Genomic DNA, 25,172 nt, shown 5'->3' on the forward strand with positions numbered 1-25,172 from the left:
GATTTCTGGGTTTTGTTCCCTCCATTACAGTAACTGCAATAGTAATCTGCATGAAGGAAAGTCTGACTCTAGGTATCCTCTCTTTTTTCAAAAACATTACAACAGTTATTTGGCTTTGCCACAGAAAACAAAATTAGTAGGGTTTTAAAAATGATTACACACACAAGAGCCACGCACACATGCAAATATCACTCAGAGATGCACACACAAACATCACCTGCTTGAATAATTCAGTACCTTCATTTGCATTTGTAAAATAAGTAAAACCAGGGACTGTAATTGTAGTATCATATTAATTATATAGGAACCCAAACAGGCTGACTAATTCCCATCCTTCCTGGGAACACTGAGAGCAGTCCCAGGTATCACAACTGCAGATTACTCGACAGGCCTTTTCTCTTTTGTTCACTGCCCATGTGCAAATCTGGTTTTCCCTTGGCTGCTGCTCAAGTGGCCGTAGGGACGAGTCCTTTGTGCCTTGGAAAGGTCTGGCCACAGAAATCACTTACATGATGCTGCTCCATCATATAAACCCTTCAGACACGAATCTCAGCAGGACTTTATCTGAAACTACAGCAAGACACTGAATGTGTGGTGCATCAAACAGCAGCAGACAGTGAGTGGGTTAAGATAAAGGTGCAGTGCCTTTCCCAGGTGTAGCAGCAGCTCTCTGGCCACAGACAGCAATGCCCAACTTTCCCAGGCATTGTCCCGGGGAAGGCTGTGAGAAGATCAGAGAAAAGAATGAGAACCAATTCTTATCTCCACTTGTTGCACCTGCTGTTGTGCACATGTGGAACGTGTCATGGAGATTTGTTTACCAAAGGGTGATTTCTTAATTGGACACTGGATGGTGTTTGGATGGCTTGACCAATTAGGTCAAAGCTGTATCAGACTGGCTGTAAGGGTTACTGAGTTTCTTAACCAGTATAGTATAATAGAGGATAGATGAGATAATAAAGCAATTGATCAGCCTTCTGCAATCATGGAGTCAATGCTAAGTATTCCCCGGCTGGGGGCCTGTGACGACACCCAGGTTCATGAAATGTGCCCAGGCAGGTGTGCAGATTCCAACAGGTGTGGCTGGGATGTGCCTAAAGCAGGGTGGGCAGAGCCTGGGCTCAGGCAGCACCACTGCGTGAGGGCTCACACAACCAGCCAGCACTTTGGGTTGGAAGGGACCTGTGAATCAACCAGTGCAACCCTTCTGCACTGAGCAGGGACATCTTCAACTGCACCGGGCTGTGCAGAGCCCTGCCAACCTCGCCTGCAATGCTTCCAGGAATGGGGCACCTACCACTGCTCTGGGCAACCCGTGCCAGTGCCTCACCACATCACCAAAAAAAAATTCTGTATCACTACTTTAAATCTAGCCTCTTTTAGATAAAGCTGCCACACCTTGTGCTATCACAACAGAGCCCAAAACAAAGTATCTCCCCATCTTTTTATAAGCCCCCTTTTGCTACTGAAGCAGAGGGGTGTGCGCTCCAGCAAATATTCCTCAGGGTGCTGCAAGGTGAAGTACTCAGCCAAGAGGTGAATCACAAAGAATGCCCAACCCTCCAGTCACACCGATTGTGAACTGGGGCTCCAGGAGGTGGCCCTGGTGCTCTGCCAGCTCTGCAGCAGTGCCCTGCTCTGTGTCACTATGTGCCACAGCTGCCCCTGCCTGCCACCCGCTCCCCACAGCATTCCAACACACTTGCTCTGCTTCGTTCACTAAACAATTTATAAAGATGAATTGGAATAAATGAGATGCAAATAAATTCTATGCTTTCTCCTTCATTTTCAAATTTCATTTTCAGTCCACTCAACCTGTGATAATCTCATAGTGATTTTCATTTAAAAGAGCTAAATGGATATGTGATTATTCTTACAGGAACTAACACCAGACAATTAAATGTTGAGGTGTTGCTAGATAAAGCATTGTTTTGATTTGCATAAACATGATGCAAGAAAACCAATCTCAGAAAACCTATCTCAGGCAAGGTTTCAGCACTAAGAAGTTTAACTTCCGCTAATTACCACAAGTACCTCTATTAAATTTTTAGTATTGAGAATTAGGATTACTGCAGTTTCATTTCAGCATCCTATTTATTTTTATTTTGAACAACACCTAGTCAAAATGCAGAGCTGATCTGTTTTCCACTTCCAATCAACTGCTGCAGGTCAACACATCAAAAATCAATTACACAGACATGAAATTTAGTCATTAAGGATTAGCTGCTAATCTCATTCAATTTTTTTTGTCCAACCTTCCCCCTCTCCCCAATAAGTACATTCTGAGCATTTGAGAGAATAAGAAAAGATTTGTCAACTCAACACTGGGAATTAGATGCTAGCAATAGGAAAATATAAAAAAATTAACATCCAAGTCTATTTTTTTGTAAATCACTACATAATTGCTTACGTATATTGCATTTGCTATGTGATCTTGAACACACTGAACTGTATCTTGTCTTTAGTGATGTTGAAAGAATTGCTAAAAGAATGAGGACTTGATCAGCACTACATTTGTTTTCTGCCCAGTATCTCAAATCCCTTCCAAAACTGCACATACTGAAGTAGTCCAGTCAAAAAAAAATCAGTGAAAATCAGGCCAGCAAAGCACCGAATGGGATTAATCCAGCTGCAGCAGATCTTTAATTTGGCAGGGGATGGATTACATGACCTGACTGTCTTCCTTATCCTGTGCTTACGATTTTGTAATTATGGCAATTATTTTCCAATCTGCCATTTGGGAAAGGGAATAAACACAACATGCCTGTCTCAGTGAGTCTGTAGGGGGATTTTACAGCAGCAGAATGCTGTAGCTGTGTTTGCTCCCCAGCACCAGCTGGGGTGAGTCTGCCCTGGCAGTTTTACAAGTGGTGAGTGCTCACATTCCCACCCCCGTGAGAGGCAGAGTGTTTTGCAGCAACAGGGCAATGAAGCTGGGGGAGGCTCTAGAATACATCTTTTGAGGAGTGGCTGAGGGAGCTGGGGGTGTTTAATCTGCAGAAAGTTGGTTTGGGGGGACCTAATTGCTCTCTACAAGTCCCTGAAAGGAGTTAGGAAGATGGGGGTTAGTATCTTCTGCCATAGCTCAAATGGAATGAAAAGATCAAATGGCCTGAAGTTGCACCAAGGGAGGTTTAGATTAGATATTTGAAAAACTTTTTTCACTGAAAGAGTGTTCATGCATTGCAGTATGTTGCCCAGGAAGGTGGTGGAGTCACCATCTCTGGATGTGTTCCAGAGGCATTGGGATATGGCCTTTGGGGATATGGTTTGGGGCATTACAGTGGGGCTGGGGTAATGATTGGACTAAATGATCTTGAAGGTCTATTCTAACATTGATGATTCTGTGATTCTGTAATATTTTAGGTATTTTTCCCAATCTCTTTTGGAATACTTTTAGTAATGCAGCTCTATAGCTGATTGCAGCAGATGATCCCATGCAGCCAACTAAGCTCTCAAACAGAGTCACACCAAGGACAATCCCAGAGTTGTACATTTTTAACAAGTAAAAGTAATGTCCTTCAAAATAAAAACATTAATTTTCTGCCCAAAGAGGAAAAGGTGATTATTGTAACAACAGGTTCTACTTACCCTGAGCTTTCTTCCAAACACCGTCACTTTGCCTTTAATCTGCTCCTTCCTCAGGCGCCATTCAATTGAGTTTAAACCATTTTCCATGGGTAGAGAAATATTACATCGTCCTATGGTGGGAGTCACAGTCCCAGCCAGGACATGAGGTTCGCTGTGAAAGCTAATGCTCATGCCATTGGCATACATCACTCTCAAAGTACCATTATTACAGAGCTGGTAGCTGTTCCTCACTTGATCTACAGCAATAATGAAAAGAAAATAATTTAGCTACTCCAGTCATAAAGAAAACATATAGCTTAATTTGATTGGTTTTTTATTGCACTCCTGTTGATGTTAAATGAAGTCAGCTTGCAATTACCATTTACGTGGTACTATGGTGGAAATTAGAGATGTTACTGATTCATGTAAAGAACAGTAGTGTAACAGTGAGCCTGCAGAGAGATACTGTGTTTATTTCATTATGTTTTCCCTTCAGTCTTAATTGTGAATCAAAATGCACAGTGATATGTGTTGAACCACGTAATCTATTTCTGATATGAACAAAAACTCCTGAAAACTGAACTGCTGGATAAACAAGGCATTAAACTCCAGGACAAAAAGAAAAAGAAGATGATTGCTGGACTCTTTATAAGTAGGAAGAAGTAAGTGCCTCTTCTTTTTTGTTTCATTCTGTTTAAAAACTGTCTCCAAGCAGAGGCCTTGTACAGAATTACAGCATGGCTTTAAATCCTCAAGGTGTGAGGCTCCAGCAGTGCAAGCTGGCAGCCACAGTGGCTCCCACTCCTGCCTCCCCTCCAAATCCCCACTGGCCTGATGTGCACACCTGGCCTCTGTCAGAGAAGAGTTACAGAAACAACCCTGTGCTTCTCTGGCCATGCTTCCAGCTGTTTGACACAGCCAAGTCCCCTCTTAGCCAGGAGTGCCAGAGTGTGCAGCTGTCAGCAACACATCAATATTTGCCTGACAGAAGGACAGCATCTACGTAATTAATCATCTGGTATAAGAGAAATTAAGTCTTTGTAACCAGACCTGTCATGGTAAAATAGTCTACAAATGTTGACATTTATGTCAGGAGGAGACAATTGTTTGATGGTGATATTCTCATTCCAGTGACATTATATCTTAATTTGAAAGCCCCATCACTCACCAAATCCCTTTCAGCCTCTATTTGATAACTGACTCTATCAGATACAATGCCTGGGCGGTGCTGGAATGCTCTACACACACTCTGAGCCTGTGCTGCTGCTGCCTCCTGCCACCCTCGGGCTGTACACTGTCCCTGGAAGGGCCATCTCTGGCACCACACCATCCACTGCCCTGACTCTTCTACACTGTAATTAATGGCAGTGTATGCATTCAAAAGATTTCTTCTACTACAAGGCTTCCTGAGCCTCTCCAGAAGGATCTCCCCAGCAGCCATATCCAGCAGTCAGGTAGCATCTCTGCGGCACAGAAGTCAGAATCAATTTTTCAGGGAAGTACAGAGGAATATGCAAGTGGGTGAAGTGACCCTGACCCAGGAGGCAGTGGCAGGACTAAATTTCCCCAGCAGACAGTGACCATATGTACTTGACACAAAGCAGGACTGCAAAATAGCTCTTACCTGTCCTGAAGACCTGTCATTTTAGGAATAAGCTTTCTGGGAGTTTTTCTTGCAAACCTTACACGGTTTCCCCCTGCTCATAAGTGTACTAATGACACAAATAATTAGTGAATTGCTTTCTCAGGCTGTGTGTGTGGTTAGGAGTGTGCTGAGAAGTGTGCTTTGGTACCTTGAACAACTGTATAGGAAGCCTCCACAGAGGAGAGATTTGTGATGACCGTGACATCGTCATCCCGATTAGAATTCTCAATGTCGATGGTAATGGACTTTTCCATTTCTCGATGAAGGCTAGTTACCACTCCAGTGGGACGTGTTACATTGGTCAGACGCCCTTCATGATCATAGCTAATAGAAAAGTTAGTGAGAGCAAAAAAGCATGAGGAAATATGTTCATTTCAATGCCCAATGTATTAATAATGCACCACATTTGTGCAAAAAACCCAGACTGAAACAGCTTTTCAAGAACATCCTGGCCATATCTATTTCTCTGTTCTTGAAAGAGTCTATAATGATGAAATAATATTTTTTAGATACTGATCTCAACTACATGGGTAACTACATTGAAGTATTAAATGAATTAAATTATTATGAATATACGGAGTGATATCTGGCTCAAACAAATATAACTAGTAAATTAGTCTGCATTTTAATAGTTGCATTTCACTCTAAGGAAGTGGACTCCTGATGGACACTGCAATAAACAATTGCATAAACTGCACATTTGCTTTTGAATACCTAGTGGAAACTAAGTATGGTCTTGAGTGACATATCAAGGAATAAACTTGCCATAAAGTATTAAAATATACATCAGCTTGACAACATTATAATTTCATTTAGATCTTATGTGTGGTATTGAACTACACTTTGGGGTCAGTATTTTGGATCATAAAGATGAAAGATGAAAAGCACAGGACAGAGGTTGGAGTTGCACAAAGGGCAGCAGTCAGCACTCAGAATAGACCTTAGAAAATGAGTTAAATGCTCCAGAGGCATAAATATAAAAAAAAAAAAAGAAAAAAAAAAAGAAAAAAAAAAGAAAAAAAAAGACTTTCCATGATTTTACAGAGTTAAATTTCTTTAGAGGTATAAAGCCTGAGGAGGAGGGAAAGAAGGAATGCTGCTGGAAATCAAATCATACCCTTTCCCCCTTTCCTGCAGTCTGCTCTAGTTGTGTGCATACATTTGCTAAAGAAGCAGTCCCTTGGATCTTAGGGCAAGAAATGGGGACCTGAAATAAAATCAGCATTCCAGTCTGACACTCTGCTTGCTTCAATTCTCTACTCGTGCAAGTCTCTCACCCAGCCGCTACCAAAGCACAGGTGCTTCTAGAGAGCAGAAAGGCAAGAAAAAATGTCCTGTGTAGATAAAGGGAAAAGTTTAGGTAAAGATTGAAACCAACTGGTCATCCTTGGGATGTGGAGATGCAGGAAGCCTGGAAGAGAACTGGTAAATCCATTGCACTGTCTGAGAGTAACAGAAGAGAAGAGGAGCACATTTAGTACCATGGAGCTAGCTCAGTTCATTGCAGGCTGTGGTTAGCTGTAAAGATGAAAAAAAAAATCAGAGCTTTCAACATGGCTTTACAATTAAAACACTCAGAAACCTCAGACTACGACACCTGAACTGTACAGCATATCTAAAAAATTAAGACACGGATTGGCTCCTCAGTTAAAATGAACGAAATATATGACTTTCAAATCCATTGCAAATGGTTGCACCCATTCAACTGAATATTGGGGGGAAGGAAAAAAATCACCTGTGGAGCAACAAGCCCAACCAGAACCAATGGAAGTATTAGGCAAAGAAGGAAATCAATAAAACAAAGCATCATGCGAACTAAAAGGGACCAATAATACACTGTGTTCATTTGAGTAGTTCAGGGTCAAAGAACGATTAAGCAGCATGACTTTTCTCAATATAGTCACAAGTTTCTCACCACAGCTACATATATATTTATATACAGATATCTTATCACATCAGCAAGACACTGAAAAAAAGATATGTTGAGATAATCTATGAAAGTGGGTTAAGTCTTTATGGAGGTCTTCACAAAAAATATTGAAAAGCACTCGAAAAGAATAGCTAAAGGAAGAACTTGATCCAGCCAAGCATCTGTCTTGCAGGGGAAAAGTACAAAAAATGGACAATTTCAAAAATCTTAAAGGTTAATAAGGCCCCTTAAGAGTCTGTATGTGGTGAGTTTCGTGATGAGCAGTGATGAAGAGAACACTTGGATGTCAAATCTTACAGCACAGACAGTGATATTTAGGACAAACTAGAAAAAACTATGAGTGTCTCCAGTGTGACTCTGCAGCACTCGGTGAACTTCCAGAAAAATGGTTGGTGAAATTCCCCATCAGCAAATATATTTTAGGCAATGCAAATGAGACATTAATTTAAACTTTTCATTCACATTGCTGGGTTTTTAATTAACCTAGGAAAAATTCCTGGGGATTGCTGTGGGCTACTCACTGGAAATCTCTATTCAAAGTGTAAGGGCAGTCTAAAAAGTAAATATGGATGTGGATGTACAGAGATTGAAGCAGAAGAATGAAAATATTCCGGTGTTATTTCAAGAAATGATTGTTTTACCCCTGCCATGGGCTGTGTTCCCCAGTGCTGGTCACAGCTTTGAAAGCAGCAACAGAAGAGATTAAAGGCTTTATAAGCAAGTGATGGATACACTTAACAAAATACATACAAAAGTACTCTCATGGAAGATCTGCAGACCATTTAGCTTATGAATTACATATATTAAAAGTTCACTACTTAAATGATATATACACACTCTCATACCAATATATAATGAAGGCATTTCTACTTTGTCCATGGTATCAAAATAAAATCTTATTTTAAAAAAAATATTTTAAAGGTAAAAAAATTAAAATGAATATAACAGAAACCTTTTATCTACCACAAAATTTAAGTGACATATTCCTGAGTTTTTTAAAAAATTATGTATTATATGAGAGCAAGTGCTCAGTAGACTACAACACCCATATATTTATCTGAATAATAAGAATAAACTATATATTAATTAAATTATTATGTACTTCTCTTCTTCATGTTATGAACCTGGGTCTAATAAAGTAAAAAACCAAAATTTACCATGAAAAATATATTAATTGACCTGGTGTCTTCTTCAGAAGCAGTCTCTGCCTATTGTAGTCTGTGACACAGCATCAGCCTGGATGAATCAGGTCTGATAAGGCAACCTTTACATTTTCAAATGAAGTGGGCTCTGGGTACTCCCAAATTCCTGAGCTTTTGTTACTGACTTCAGTTAGAGTAAGGCTTCATCTCAAGTTTTTCTATCAATAACATTACATGGGCAAACAACCTTCCTTTATCCCAGTATCTTAAAAACCAACAAACAACAGCATCTCCCCACTGCTGCCTCACCAACTCTTTGCTAACTGTGGCCAAGACCCCCCCTGCCAGCAGGCAAAGGTTTCCCAGGACAGCTCTGGGTGACAGAGCACAAAGCTGGGGGCTGTCTCTGCCAGCCTGATGGCTCTGAGCTGCCCATGGCCACACCTACGGCTCAGCCTTGCCCGGGCACAGCTGAGCACTCGGCACCTTCTCAGGTAGCTACAAACACCTGTGCATCCCTTCACTGGGCTTGAGGCAGTGCCCTGAGCGCTGCTGTCCCAGCTTTTATGGCCAGCATCCCAGTCCCAACTTTGAGTTGTGCTCCTGACAGCTCGTGGGTGGAGCAGGAAGGGCAGGGCCATATCCAGCACTGCAGAGAGGAGGAACAGCAGCTTCTGACTCAACACAGAGCTGGGCAAGGCACAGATCCACACACATTTACATACACTCCTGTTTTCTCTCCCTTTTAGAACTGATTCCAGAAAAAAACTGCAGCATTCTCTCCGGATGCTCCCTAGACCAAGAGGAATACCACTGGGAGCTGCTTCAAAGATTGTGCTTCATGCCCAAGCCAAGCTTAAATTACCCCATGTGAGCCTGCTGGTAGCTGTTCTATTATTGAAGAGCCTTGGCTGTTCCTACTGCAAATGAGCTGCATGCACATGCAGAGATGCTATCTATAGAATTCACATATGGAGGGAGTGTGCACACACAAACCAGCTTGTGTCTGCAACTCTCTGCATATGCACACCTAGATTAACTGTACAAATGTAATTCTGAGAGCATTTTCAGGGTGAAGTTTCAGATAAATGAGGGAATATACCCAATTAGATAACATGGCACTTCAGCGCCTGGTTGATATAAATGCACTGACATAAATTTTTCATAAGAACTTTAGCTCATGTAGTACTTTACTACTTAAAAAACCTCTGTTCTTTTCCAATTCTGCTGCCATATTAACAATTTTGACTGCTGATTATGTCTGTATGAATGCATTAATGTATCTGCACAGAAAACTATTTTATTGTCTTTATAAACTCTCATTGGCTAAGTACTTCTTTCATCTTCAGTTGATACTAAGTTGTAGCTACCAAAAAAATTGCAGAATGATGAATACAATATTTTGTCTTAGGATCTGTTTCAAAGAAAAAACAGAAACCAGAAACCAGTACTGAGTGACTGTGGACTGTGATTGTTTAGGTTTGTATATTCAATTTAAATAATGTCTTTATGGTTCTCTCATCTGTGGGCTCTATGCTTATGAGAATGTATGTACAAATCTGGGAGAAATAAGTTATTTCTGCTGCCTTATCTGAGGTACTAATTATCTAAGTACCTCAGGCTGTAATATTTAGATCTAAAGATGGTATTTAACTTCCACTGACCTGAGGCATAGGTTATGCATCTTTTCTTATTTGATCTTGGAAAAAAAAATGCAGCACTATGTACATATTAAATTATATTTTCAGCTGATCTCAGGAAGACATCAAAAGCCCCTACCTTCTGTATTTGCTTAGGAATCATAATATAATTTTTTTAATAAACCATGTTAACTTAGCACTTGGTGTGTGACTCTCTGACACCAGTTATACTAGCTTTCTAACCAGTAACTTTCTGATGACTTTTTTTAATGTTTTATGGATTTTCATGTAGAGTTTTCAATTTGCTATTTAGTTTTCTATAATTCATTTCTGGTGTTTTGAGAAATAACTAGTTTATATGACTGTATCTTGAGCTACCTACTGAGGAAAAAACCCAACAAAGAAATCTTCCTAGCAGGGCATCCACATCTCATCAGCAATAATATGAATTTTTTCCTGTCTAGTCCACTGAGCTTTTATTTGAGCTTGTAATCAGCAGGTAATACCTTAATGAATACTTTCAACTGAACAATTTCTGTAACGAATTTGTGGTAAAGAAATAACTTTTGCAAAATATGAAGGAAAAATGAGCCCCTCCCCAGGTGAAGCCCCAGGCTGGAGGAGAGGAGTGAGCGGTTGGGCATGCAGGGCCCCACGAGAGGGCACTGCTTTCCTTCCAACGGGAACCAGCTGCAGCATCCCTGCTGTGCAGGGCAGGCATTCCGAGCACGCTGAGCACACCTCCTTCTATTCCTGCATTTCTTACGTTTTCTCTAAACGGAGGAAACAGGTGGCCAAGCTGAATGCATCAATAAACTAAGAGGTGTGCGCTATTGCTAGGCTGTGACTTGAAAACAAGCCTGCCATTTGAAATTGAATATAAAGCCTTATTCCTATTTTCTACTCACTGATTTGTGGAATGATATTTTTTAATCATTAACTAATAACTAATTCAGACAAAATATATGGTATCAGACTTGCCATACATAAATACATTTTTCAATATGTCATTTAGCTTCTCTTTTTAAAATTGTTTTGATCAGAAAATGGCAATGAGACTATTAAGAACAGGATAAATATTAATAAAAATTGGACTAGTTTTTGTAGATTTTTAATATACTTTTGAACCTCATCTCTTCAGATGAATCTCATTTAAAGAGGAAGTTCTGTCTATTTAATCTATATGCTCATGAACACCAGTGTGCTTTTGGGTTATCTACAAATTATGGAAGTTACACCAGGGGTCTGACAGATAGCTGGGGATCTAATTTCCTCACTTGTCTCAGGAATGAACAATCATTGAAGTTAATCAACATTTTAACAACCATGAGTAATATATGAGGCTGAACAGAAAGAGAGATAATTTGAGTTCCAAAAGAAGCTGCAGCATGAGGGTTCCTAGAGAGAGGCAGCTCTGTGGGAGCTGCAGGGGAGTGCTGGGCTGCTCTGGCTGTGGGCAGCTGTGCTGACCATGAACAGCAGCTTAACTAAACCGGGGTTCTGGCCATGGCACACGGTCCTCTGTGCTGGGCAGGGATGAGCTGCCCCAAACTCAAAGCCCAGGCAAGGATTTAGGGGGATCAGCACCCACCCAAAGGACGCCATCACAAAGCCACTTAACCGTTTCCAGCATCGCCCTGGACTGAGGTGCAACGGCCTCACTCAAATATCAGTGAAAAAACCTACAACAAATTGCAGCAGGGTCAGCCTAGGGCCTACTCACTGCCATTTGAAAAATAAATGTATGCTTAATATATCCAAAAACATTCTTACTCATAAAATGTTGTCCATCCTGTTTCATCACTCTTCGTTGCTAAGAGACCACTGTTTCCATTATATGTCATTAATCCGAGCTCCAGGGTCTGTGTTGAGACCAGCTTGAGTCCACCATTAGTGCCAACAGCCAGCGTGACAATCTGATTATCCGGCATCAGTAAGTGGCGGGGCATGCCGCTGGCGTCCCGGCGCACCTTCAAGGAGTTGCCGTTGTTGTCCATCACCTCCGTGACATCGTTATCGCTGCTATAGGTGAAATTGTACAAGTACTCCCCAGTAACGAGGCTCAGAGTGTACTGGTGAATCCCATCAGCATTGAAGACATACAGCTCCTGTTCTCCTGGAGATGCAGCTTCATATTGGTTAAAGGAATTAAGAACGGGCCTGTTTTTACTGACAGCCCTAATGCGGATATTTCCGAGATCAGCTATGTAGATGGTACCATCTGGGGCCACAGCTAAGGAAGATGGTGAATTTAAGATGGCATCAGTGGCATACCCATCATCCCCAGCATAGCAATTACAGTTGACATCATTTTTGCAATCACAGTCTGAAGCTGCCCCTGCAAGAAGGCATATTTCTCCATTGGTAGTTACCTGGCGTAGCCGATTAATTTTTTTTTCATCTGTCTCACTGATGTAAAGAACTCCTGTGTGTGAGATGGCAATGGCACTGGCTGATTCAAGTGCAGAATGAATAGCCAGTTTGCTAAGAGAGTAGTCTATACCAGGAACCTGGCAGTGCATGGGGCGTCCAGCAATAATGCTAACTTGATGGTTTTCTGTGATCCGTAAAATAACATTGTTCTCTAGGACATAAAGGGAGTTGTCCATGGGATTGACAGCGAGATCAGTAGGCCACTCCAGCCGTACCTATGAGTTGCACAAATTATTACTGTAAAACTCGAAACTGAAAAGTACACTCCTAGTGTTTAAAATTCCACGTGTAACAACAGCAATTAGTGAGGGGTTTATCAGTGTAAATCATGAAACCAAGTCATGAACGGCAACTATTTCAAACAATGATTTTGTTTTTCGGAAATATTAAAGCTACGTGCAGTTGTAACTTTGGCTAATTGTGTTTCTGTGCAAAAATGAATGCTACATTGTGGAAGCTCTACAATAATTACAGAAAAACAGGCAATTAAGACAATAACTCCCATTATCTCAACCTTATTTCTCTATAGTTGCATAAATAAACTGTGTTAGCCACAGTAAAATGGTTCACTCATTTCAGTAACAAATCAAATACATTATCATCTTGTGCTGCATAATGTATTTCTTAAGTGGCCAGGCAGTCATCCAAAATAGATGCCCATCTCTTCTAAGGCAGCAAGGAAAATAAATGCAGTAAGAATCTACCTGGGTGACATCCATGCTGGAATCACAGCTGAGAGGTCGAACAGCAGTTAGGTCATTGGAGCCCAGCAGGGTTGATATAATTCCATTCTGATCCACTTTTCTAATCATAGTGGCATCAACAAAATACATGAGTCCATACTTATCCACTGCAATTCCTGCAGATATAAAACCCAGGCATCAGTGCAGCAGTGAGGCTCCTGCTTCAAGGCAGGCTTTGTCTTGCTTACAAGATGGTGAAATTTTTTCACTTCCCCTGCTCCTTCCTCCCTCCCAACCTGAGCATAGGTCCTAGAACCCTCCAAAAACCCATTGTTCTGCCAAAGAAATGGCAGCAAGCAGGTTTATTCTTCAGGGCTTTAAAGAAAACTACAGAAATCCCCAAACATGCCAAAGACCCAGCAGAATGCATCAGCTTATTGCTAGATTCAAACTCTCTGATATATTACATAATCCCAATTAAAAAATTATGCCCTCATTTTACTCAGAAATTTGAGGCATTGCTTTCTTCATCAGAAGAATCTAATGAGGATGAAGAATTTTTTAGAAATCTATCAAAATACCTCCAAAATTTTTTGAAAACTAAGAGAACATTGTATTACTTCTGGATTTTTAAAAATTCTTTCACCTGTTGCAGTAAAAATACAGAAAGAACATCTGGTGTTTCCAGATGAAGACACAGGGTTTGCCAGCCTATAAAAAAGGGGAAGGTTCAATGCCTGTGACACTGTGAGTCCTTGGAGAGGAAAGGCAGAGAATGGAAAGGTGCTCCCTTGGAGGAACAGACAGATGCTGCTGCCTGTTGGGAAGAAGGGCAGCCTTTTTCTCACTTGCCTTTCCTGCTTTGATTTGGTGCACTGCCTTGTCCATTTCTCAGGCTGAAAATAAAATATTGATCTAAGAAAAATTCTGTCCTCAAGTGGTTGCAGTGCTCATCCCACTGGGCAGTGAGACAAGATAGAGCTTCATCTTTTTCATTTCTATGTGTTAACTGAAACTACTTCCTATACAAAGAAACAGGACTTTCCATTTCTGTGTACCTTTATGATCACCTAGTTATTTTCAGCCACTGAAAAAGCCCAAAGATGTTTGAAACACATGGCAATACACTGGATTAATTTATCCTTACAATTAAAATGAAACAACAGAGGAAAAAAAAAAGCCTTAAAAAGAAACACAGCACCAAATCTCTGTATCATCTTGAAAAATTTTTGTCAAAAATTAGAAACTTGTAAAAGGCAAAAATCCTTTTTTTTTTCTCTGACTCTGAAGAAAAAGGAGATACATGGAGGAAAAACTCTGAGAAAAGCCACAGCAAGCAATTTCTCTCCCCAAAGACTGCATCTCAAACAGCAATCAGTTTCCCCGTTCACACACTTGCTTCTTGGAGTGAGCGGTACCCTGCTAATTTGTGTTCTGTTCTCCTTTTGCAGCACTCAGTGCCGGGGTAATAAAGTTTGCTTTAACTAAACAAAGCACGAACACTTGCCAATCCACTGTAATTAAAGCCCAGAATAAAAATCACCGAGCAAGGAGTGATTTAATTGCCAGATAATTATTTCCACATCCAGCCTAGCTGCATGCAGTCATTTTCTCCGGCTTCTTTTCCTCCTTTACCTCGCGGGCTCATTAGGGTTGCGTCCACTGCCTTCCCTCCATCCCCACATCTGGCTTCGTCAAAGGGCAGGCACTGCTCTCCTGTCCCTGCCACCACTTCAGAGTTACCAGCAAGGTCCTTGGTGCCCGTGAGGGACTTGACTTTGTATATCCGTCGGCTATTGGTGTCCGACACGTAGAGGGAGCCTGAAACAGGGTCCACGGCCAGATAGTATTTATGAGCAGGATTGTTGCTTTAGAGAAAAAGAAAGCATAAAACAGAAACAGCTGAGCAGTCTAGAAACTTCACAGGCTTTCAGAGCTTGGATTCTCATCAGGCACAGAAAGATCTGGAAAGAAAGTCTGACACCTTCATATGGAGGTGAGGTCTGAAGGACCATCACCTGAGGACCTGACTTGATTAGGGCCTGGTCAGTGTTCAGAGGGATTGTAATTTTAAATCTCACTCATCCTTCTACACTGAAGCTTGCACAGCAGAGCCCAATAAGCCAGAGCTGCACAGCAGTCTTTCCTCTTGATCTCTTTAGCCCTTTAGATCTGCTCCAGGTCAATTCTCTTCAGCTTATCTGTTTCCCCCCTCCTGCTACCTTGTTTAACTTCCTTTGGAAGCAGAAGTCATAGGAGTAGGATCAAAGAATCAGCTTCTGAGTTACTTAGATTATGCCACAAGATTTGTGAGGTCTTGTATAAATAGGAGGCAGAGGCATAACAAATTTATTTCTAAAGCAAATTTGTTCTCATTAATTCTTATCAAGAATGTAATTTACAGCAGATGAAGTTGGTTATATAACTAAAACCAGAGACTCCAAGTGTCTGACTTTAACTCCAAACCTTCTGTTATTGAAAAACTGGTCCTCAGTTTGTGATTGGAATGGGCGCTCATATGGAAAGCTACTTCTCTTCTGAAATATATGTTTTTTGACAGCTTGTCACATTTTGGAACTACTTTAGCAAATCATCTGCAAATTGAGAAATGTCAATCTTCACAATATATATACATTCACACACACAGAACTGCAGTGCAGAAATATTTTCAAAATCTTGCCTGGCTAGTTTTACTCAGTTTATTTGGATTTTAAGCATGATGTGAATTTTCCAGCCTTTGGAGCCTATGGGTGAGCATAAATAAGGTCAATGGTGGTTTCAAAGCATAGAAGACAAATGAAGACGGGAAGAAAAAAAATGAAGGTTACTTACCAGTAACCAGAGATATTTGCCTCCAAATATCCACACTCCTAGTTTCATGTGGCAAAAGTGCCCATCTCCAAGAGTGAGGATACACAGAGGTAAGCTATGATGGACATAAGCCATTTCTTGAGCAGAATCGCTGAAACTATAATAAAGCCACTTTCGGCAGATGGATCCATCGGCACACCAAGGTAACTGGGGTCATGTGGTCATGACCAGATTTGGAGGAATGAGGAGGCGCCAAAATATCACTTTCTACAGTTATTTTCCTCTATGCCAGTCTTTGACATGCCATGGGTTTTGGTCAATAATGGTTTGTTCTAAGACTGTAGAAAGTAGGAAGGAGATTGGCTGGATCGCAATTCAGTAGGCAGAGGCAATACCATCTGCTGAAGTCTAGGAGTGTAGAAATTAGAGATGAAGAAATACAATAAACGAAAAAAAAATACTTGGCAGGTTTATTTCATGCATGGTTCTCAGAGTACTTTAAAAAGATGGGTGTAGCACCCATTTTACAGAGGAGGAAACTGAGGCACAGAGAGGTTAAGTGGTGTAGACAAAGTTATGCAGGGAAACTAGTGACATGCTTGAGATTAGAGGACAATCTCATTATTCCCCAAGTTTGTCTCCTTATCTTCAGCAGCAGACTGCACCTCTTCACTACACCCTTACCACATTCCTTCTCATCCCTCCAAAATAATGCTCAACCTTCTTTGCAACATAGAAAAATTGTTCTTTCCACTTTAGAGATTCCTCCAGTCTCTCAGGTATCTGAGCCATACAAACACCTGCACGTTTGTCATTGCTTCCAAACTCTGCTCTGTTCTCCCACCATGCTTTCCCCTTACACTGAACACACTCTGCTGTGGCACTGGCCTTGTGCTGTACTTCACAAACACACCCAGACTTAGCTCAAGGCTGCCCTGCAGCTGGTGCCTTTTGCATGGCCCTTCTGAAACGAGGCACATCCCCCACCCTGGCCAAATGGGCACCTGAGGCAGGCACAGACAGGAGCTGGGCACAGACAGGAGCTGGGCACAGACACTGCTACCTGCAGCTGGAAGTGAGGGTCCTGCTGGACTCAGTGGTGAGTCAGCTGCTCACACAGTGCCCAGGGGAGCAGCTGCCACCCTGCAGGAATGGAAGGGTCTCTCTTGCTTTCACACATGGTTTTGCCAGCCTGTGCCCACCCCTGCCTCCCTTCTGCCCTCAGCCAGCCCTAGGGTGTGCCCTGCTGCTACCAGGATGGGATAAGACATGAGTCAGGGTAAAGAGCAATGGCAGAACACGGGGTATTTCCCTCTCCTCTCCTGCAGTCATGGTGCATCCATGGAGCTCACCCTGCCTTTCTCCTGTGGGATCTCCCCAGGGCAGTTGTGCCAGGGGGTCAGTCACAAGCTTGGTTCCAGATCAGAGAGCAGCTCACTGGAGCTGCAGACCTGTTCCATACTCCTGCCCTCTTTCCTGAACTAGGTCAGTGAGCAGATAGTGGAAAACTCTAAGCAAATTTTTGAGGGAATTTGACAGAAAATGACTGCTGGAAGGTAAGATGCACTCACTGTGCTCCCAAAGAATCGATGAGACGATTACCTCAAACAGGGATTTGTTTTATAAATGAGTACTCAATATTTCTCAAACTGGCACCTGAGCGATTAAAGATCTCTGCCTTTCTTTTCTCCACACCGTTGTAATCTTTCACTTGAATTATAGGAGGCCAAGGATTGTAACTTGTTTTAAAAGATTTTCCATGGCATTCAATGTTGCTCAGAGGCCTCTGCCAATAATGTCTGTGCCTCCAGCCCCCGAGTGAATGTGTGGTCACCACCATCTGCAGCCTCACTCTGCTCTCTGAGGGAGCCTGGGGCCTGGCAGCAAGTGCAGCTCATTCTCCCTATTCTTCTCACAGGTGCATCAAATTCTTGTTCAAGAGCAGCTTTTCTTCAAGTTTAACCAAATGAGAAACTGTCCAGAGCAAATATCTAAGCAGATGGAAAATGAACTAGGCTTAGTTGAAGCAATGAGGAGCCTCCAGCATCACCAATAATCATTAGCAAATTGTGAATGAATTTACCCAGATAAGAATATTTAGGGCATAGTGTTACTATGCCAAAATATATGGTTAAGGGGAGATGATCCTGTTTAGTCCAGACCATCTATTGCATCAACTTGTATCACAAAAATGAAAAGTATGGTTTTAAAAGGGTAATGCACAGGACACTATGAAACAATTTACAAGAGCTCTTCTTGTTCTTGCCCTTGATTTTCTCCAGGGTGAACATCCTCCCTGTACCAGGTGTGACATGAAAGGAGGCACAAGTGTTTCCTATGCTGCAGCCATCCAGAAGACCTAGTGCTCTCCTCCTAACATCCAGGAGGGTTATGCCTCCCTCCTGACTCTCACAGTGACTACTTCTAGTGGTTGCACACAGCCAGCCCCACAGGTTGGCTATTAAATGTGTTTGACAAAAGAAATATAAACTAAATTATGGCAAAACACAGTGGGTTCAGAAAATCATTAATGACCAGAAAATGAGTATTTGACCTATATGCAGTCATTAGTGCTTTTGTGAACCTTTCTGGCATTTGTATAAATGCTGTTATAGTTTACCTTGACCATTTAGACCAATTATAGACAGCAGGGAAAGGTGTTTATGTAGAAGTTAGCTTGGGGTTCATTATACTTGCATTCTACTAGAAATTTCTAATTACTGTCAGGACTTATTGGCTGCTTTTTGACTGCATTTCGTAATTGCTAATGCTTATCATATTCATAACACACAATTAGCACATAAAAATGTTTCTATATATGGTACATGAAGAACATAACATTACACAAGAAGCACAACACAAAAAGCAAACACAATGAAGCAAACAAACCATATCAAATTATATGGGAAAGAGCTCATGTCTTACCTATGTTTAAACTCTTTATTTCTTTATAGAAAGGGAACAGAAGAAAAAAGAACAAACAGTTAGCTGAAGAATAGATGGTAAAGCAAACATAGTATTTGTTTTATTTTACAAAAGGACACAGGAGAAGATATCTCTTTTCAGCACTAGCCTTAGCTTAGTTTACAGATGAAGAGTGGCTGGGAGGGATAGAGCTGCAAACTAATTCCCTACAGGACACCCCTGCCCCCACCCCCCTCCCCTCATATTTAGGAAACTTTCTGAACCACTGAAAGAATTTTCACATGGAAATATGTGTATCTTGGGGGCTAGGAGTGAGAGAAACTGGCAGTTCTCTAAATACAGAACTGGGCAGGGGGAAGCACTAATTTTGGATATTATCTGCCAGTTGGAGGCAACCTCTTTAATGAAAATAGTTTTCCAACAGGCTATTTCAGACAAATTTTTACTATGCAGTTTGTTTTTCTCTCCTCCTAGTCTCTAAAATAATTGCTTAAAGCAAGTTTGGATGCTCCTTGGTATCTGTTTAAGCCTATCCGAGCCAATGTTAGGGTAAAAAAACCCCTTCTAAGCGAGCAGTAAGGGACTGTACAATAGGAGATAAACAGCATCAACTGATCCACGGCTTACTGCCCAGACACAGAGCCAAGGGAAAAGTGCTCTCTACTTCCCACAAGAAAATGAACACATTCTCCACTCACACAGCATTTCACTGTGTTGATATAATTTCCATTTAGGAATATGCACGGAACAGAGCAAGGAGGTTTGTGACTCCTGAGCTGCAGCACTCCAGGCACAGCCCCCAGCTTGCAGCCTCAGGGTAAAGCCCCATGTGCAACCCTGGAGTCCAAATTCCTTCTGGCCATTCCAACCAGGCACCTTCTCAAAGGCCAGTGTGAAGGAAATATGCACATTGGGATATTCTGACATACAAAGGCACTCAAGGATCTATAGGGGCTTATGTGAAACCAAAATGACATCAGCTGTGAAATCTAAACAAAGCCATGTATTTTGTTTGTAGTACTTGTGGACGTACTGGTTGCAGCGTAATCCAAACTACTTGACAGGAGCTGAAGACCCTGCTCTCATTCACCCTTAAATGGCTCAAATCTTCAAACTCTTACCCATGTAACTCATGCAGATTTCAAGATGAGCAATGAATCACAATTGCAGCTGTCCAACAGCACTCACAATGCATCAGCTTCATTGTTAATTGCTTCTAGTTATAACAGAAGCTAAAGAAACTGTGCTATGGAAAACAGACTTTTATAAAGGAGGAAGTGGACAACAGCAGATAAAAATCCATCTCTATTTCTTTACTGGTGTCCTTCCCAACTTTCCCTCACATGATGAAAACCCAAGTTCCCTCTCAAGCTCTCTCACAGAGAGAGAAAGCAAAGTACTCACACTAATACTGTTGTAAATTTTGAGGCAACATTTTCAAACATAAGGTGGGCTAGGAAACTGTCACTGGCTGATATTGGTAAGTAAGGTGCATAAAAATGCATTATAAGAGATATCCTCATCTGAAAATGTTTCTCCTCCTCTATAAAGCTGTAGTCCTATTTATTAAAAAGCTAAAAAGATCTGAACAACTTCGAAAAAAATAATTAGCATATCCTGTATAATGCAGAGTTATAGTGCATATTGATATAAATATTTATAGCAGGTCACACTTCCATGCCAGCTACCTTCTGTGGCTTAAACTGAGCTGCTAGCAGAAAGCACTGGATGATCCATGACTTTAAAAAAAAAGTATAATGAGGCAGCCTGATGGTGTATGAGGTAGGTGTCAGAGAGTGATTTCAGAGTTGAATTGGCCTGAATCAGATCTCTTTTCTTTTCTATAGAATCAGAATTCACAATAGTGACATCAACAGAATGACATGAATGGAAGAGAGGTGTAAAATGGAGCTAGGCCTCCTATTCTTTATCAGTCCAATCATTTTGCACTTTTTCCCACTAATTAAAAACTAAATGTGGAAGCAGAGCAATTGGTTATTGGTCATATCATTAAAAAAAGACTTGTGACCTAAATTCACTCAATGTACTTTGCAGTTCTATCCAATTTCCAGAAGCACCAATGCTACTGCCTGAGTGGGCTCCAGGAGGGGCAGCAGACAGCCAGGGCATGCTATTTTTCCTCCTTTTTCTGCAAATACTCAGCAGTGCTGTAAGTATAAGGTCCAGTTACATGAGTGAGGGTTTGAAGCAATAGCTCTTGCCTCTCCTGGAAAAATGAAAAAAGGCGATGGAACAGAAATGGGTGAAGTGGTACATTCTACACTCATGCCTTCCCTATTAAGTGATCAAATCTTAAGGTTGGAGCAGGGCACAGGACAGGGGGAAAGAGTCAAAATCTTAAAAAAGATTTCTGATGATGCAAAATTAATCTGTATGTCAATCTGAACTGCACTTGTCAACCTACAGAAATAGACTCACAAGCATGGAGAAGAAATGTGAAAGTGGGTCTCCAAACCACTGGCAGGAGAACCTTCCCTCCAACCTCATGAGATTGTTACCCCTTTGCCTGTCACTGTGGCTCAGTACCTAAGGGCAGTCAATTCTAGACTTTTCAAACAAAAGATGCACTGAGGGAGGACTGAATCAGTGGTTACTAACGAGACAGAAAGAGATGGTTTATACTTTCTGTGCAAGTTAATTTCTGCTCTTAAGTCCTTCACTTCAGTCACTGCTCGGGTAAGTTACACACTTTGAACTATGCATTTCTGTGCCCCATTTCTCCACTGGAATTTAAATAGGTTGAAAGTGACAATGTTTTTCAAAATTATAAGAAGTAATGGTAAAGGCTGATTTGAGCACAGGCTCCAGAAGCGAAGCATTGAGGTGAAGCCTTACCTCAGCTCCAGTATGCTCGTGACATTCCTGGAGGGGAAGATACGCCGAATATAGTTAAAATCCCCAACAAAGAGACTTCCATCAATACCCACTGCCAGTGCTACAGGGGCCAAGAGCTTATTTCCTTCTGCCAGACCATTGCAGCTCGGACAGGATATGCTTCTGCGGCGCCCGTTCCCCATAATGCTGGTTATCACAGCCGGCTGCTGAGTGAGAAACTGATTTTCTCCATTGCCTTTGTGCAATATACCTAAGGACAGAGAGGAGAAGAAGTGGTTATTACCACTATTCATTGCAGGGGACGTGAGGCTGTTTTCTTTTCAACAGCTGCTTTTAGGGACTGTACATTGAAATGACTGGTGTTTGGTTTTTCAATGGTGCAAAAAGAGCAGAAGCATTTTGTAGTAGTAAAAATAAAGGTGTAATGAAGATTCAGTGTTAAAACCCACACACATACACAACCGCGGACCCAAACCTACACTCAGAGTCCTTTGGTATTCATTATGAAAGAAAACCCTGCTACACAGCTCTGGCCTGGGACTGTGGTTTAGATGGTTTCTGAGTGGGTGGAGAAGAGCAGTTCCTTATTTGTGTCTCACTCCAGTTTCCTGTATCATGTTTTGTTTGGAATTCTGTGCCAACCTTACTGTTCTCTTTCCACCTCTCAGTCTTTCACACATTTTTAATAGAAAATGAAAAATGAGAAATGGAGGAACCACAGAAAATGATAGCTCAGAAAATGAAAAGATAGAAAGATCAAACTCCCAGAAGGGCTGCTAAGGATCAGTGATAAAAGGCAAAAGGGAAGCTGGTGGTACAGATCTCTAATAGACTTCAAGAAAATACCTTCAAGATAGGATTTATCTTCAAAATATATGTTCAAAGAGCAGACCCCTGCTCCAAGAAGGGAGTGGATTTTCTGACAGTGTGACCATATTCTGTGTCATCAAAAACTGTGGAAATATGGCTGGAAACTTTCAGCCTCATGTTCTTGTGGAAATGAAGTTGCATGACCCCAGTTGCATAACTGGCTCCCCACTGGTGGCAACACTCTCTCTTGGCATGTACTATCCAAATGTGGATCCACTGCCCAGCACTGAAAGTGAGTTCAAATAACCTGATCTTGCTAATTCTGAACAATACTTTAGATCTATTAAGCAGAAATGCATTTTGTTATTTGGAAATGATCAGCAGGAAGGCTGCAAACAACACTTTGCAGGGAACAAATAAAATGTATGCTGAGCATTCAGCTCACAAAGAATTGTTGGTAAAATACAAAGATCACAAAAATTCAGCTTAGGATATGGGAAGACAAAAAAAAAGTGAGGAAAAAACAAACAGGTGACTAATGAGAAAGACAAAGGAGACTCAGTATCCTGTATATCTTGTGTATCAGTATCTTACTCCTTGTAAGCTCCATCTCAGGTTAGGGGGAAAAGGAACTAGGAATAGATGTGCTTAACATGAGAAAAACATGGAAGACAGAAAGATATTACAGGGGAACAAACGAAAAACAGAATAGAGGATAAAGATTACGACTTAAGCAATTCAGCCTGTGCAGAACAGTAAAAAATGTGTTGAAATTCTACAAAAATTTTCTGACAACTGCAATATGCCTCATATCTTAACTGAGCTAAAGACAAAATTAAAAGAGTAGAAGAATCACATTTTTGGAAGTGTAAGTATAATGCAAATAAAAATTCCCTGTAGGACAGCAAACACATGGAATGAGCTAACTCACCACTCTTGACATTAAGTACATGATGTTTATCCAGAGACCATCCTCCTAAGTTTGAGGGATCCAGTTCAAATCCTTGCAGCAGTGCTGTCCTCTTCTCCCATAAAATGAGACTGGGGCAAGTCTCATATTCAAACCCCACAGACACTGAAATAAAATGTAATATACTTGCTGAATAAACACTGAATTAAATGTCCAGAGCACATTCAAGTCATCAAGTATTCAAGTTCAGCAGCCCCCTCAAGAAAATGGACTGATTATATTCTTCACTTTTATTCTACAATATTATATTCAGATCTTTGACTAGACACAAATTTGAAACTTCATTCACATGTACTCTGCAGGGATCTGATCACTTCTATTTTAATAGCTCACACTGGGAAGTGATGGGTTTGCTGCGAGGAGAGTGAGAAATAAAAATTTAAAAATATAGTAAAATTATATTAAATAATTAAAAATATCAGATAGCAGGACAAGATAAATTCTTAATTTGCCAGATGTTCACAGCATTTATTTAGCATATTCATTTTACATACCATATACCAAAGGCAGTGAAAACTTCATGTGCATTAAAGCACAATTATACTGTAAGCATTACACAGGAAAGCAATATCTCACCAATATCATAAGAAAGAAAACCTATAGCAAATAAGAAGTTAGGAAATATAGAAAATAATTGATATTTGAAAAAAAAAAACAAACTGCTCTTTCCACACTAGCAGAGCTCTGATACTCATTTTTAACACTGTTGTATTAAAATTATTCAGACAGTCAATGAAAACTGAAAAATATTATGATGATCACTCTTCTTCCCACCCACTAGAACCAAGCTAACTAAAAATAGCTGTAGAACTACAAGACTGAACAGCATTAGAGGAACAGCATTTTCATTTCAAATGTGTTATACCACAAGAGACTACAATAAGGGTATGTGTGAAAACTCAAATGCACTGCAGACTGCCAGCCAGTCCAGCATGAGGATCATTTTATAAGTAAAGTAAAGAAAATTGTAATGATGGATTAGGTTTCACCTAAGCTCCTGTGGCCAGTTTTTCCTATTGCCTGGTCTAAACTTTCTAAGTTTATTGAGCAGGAAACCCAGGCACGCTGAGGTTGTTTAGACCCTCTGAATATGATCTTGAATGTGTAAAAGAACCGTAACACAAAGATAAATTGTGTCAGGGAGACAAGAACTGTTCAGTCTACATGAGATGTCCATAAGGAAGTTTGCAGTTTTCTTATTTAGAATTATAGGTGTTACTTGGAAAGTTTTGGAGCTTGTATATGCTGACTTACCTACAGCATCTGACAACCCATAAACCTTCTGACCATAGGCATCTGTTTTGTCCCAGATAAACGTATATGCCAAGTTGGGAGACGCCTGAAATGATTTTTGGAACAAATGCCCTTCTACTGCTACCATCAAATGAACTTTGATCAGATTCAGTGGCACAAGTGTCTGAGTCATGATGATCTTCAGTAAAGATTTGTATCCAGCAGTGCGGGAACTCAAGTAGCTGAGCTTTATACTAGAGCCAGGGATCTCGATTTCTTCATGAAGAACCTGGGAAGGAAAGAGATCAAACACTTTACATTAATGATTTTTATTTAATCTATCACCTTGTGTATTCTTATGAACTTATGTCTTTTAGTGGTAGTGGATGTCCTCAAACCAACACAGTTCAGCTGACATTTCTGACAAATAATTATTTGGTGTCTGTGTACGCATCTTTTTAAGAGCCCACTGCTGGCAAAAGGGCAAATAAGCACAAATATTTTTACTGCAAGCTATATGCAAG

General features: G+C 40.9%; 1 protein-coding gene across 20 annotated transcripts in view; it reads right to left on the bottom strand.

Moving 5' to 3' along the window:
- Nucleotides 1-25,172, bottom strand: part of TENM2 (teneurin transmembrane protein 2) — a 1,085,256-nt gene that overhangs the window by 9,949 nt on the left and 1,050,135 nt on the right. For 16 of the 20 annotated variants that reach the window (XM_068205619.1, XM_068205638.1, XM_068205636.1 and 13 more), the window contains 9 exons: nt 24,670-24,937; nt 23,377-23,520; nt 21,636-21,885; nt 18,780-18,800; nt 14,679-14,911; nt 13,065-13,219; nt 11,701-12,575; nt 5,364-5,539; nt 3,592-3,827 (listed from right to left, as the gene is read on the bottom strand). In XM_068205619.1, coding sequence (XP_068061720.1) covers nt 3,592-3,827; nt 5,364-5,539; nt 11,701-12,575; nt 13,065-13,219; nt 14,679-14,911; nt 18,780-18,800; nt 21,636-21,885; nt 23,377-23,520; nt 24,670-24,937 — 2,358 coding nt within the window. The remainder of the gene's footprint in view (nt 1-3,591; nt 3,828-5,363; nt 5,540-11,700; nt 12,576-13,064; nt 13,220-14,678; nt 14,912-18,779; nt 18,801-21,635; nt 21,886-23,376; nt 23,521-24,669; nt 24,938-25,172) is intronic. The other 4 variants (XM_068205637.1, XM_068205630.1, XM_068205628.1 and 1 more) reach the window with 1 other exon arrangement.

Source organism: Anomalospiza imberbis, chromosome 15 (genome assembly GCF_031753505.1).
Source record: "Anomalospiza imberbis isolate Cuckoo-Finch-1a 21T00152 chromosome 15, ASM3175350v1, whole genome shotgun sequence".
Lineage (NCBI taxonomy): Eukaryota > Metazoa > Chordata > Aves > Passeriformes > Viduidae > Anomalospiza > Anomalospiza imberbis.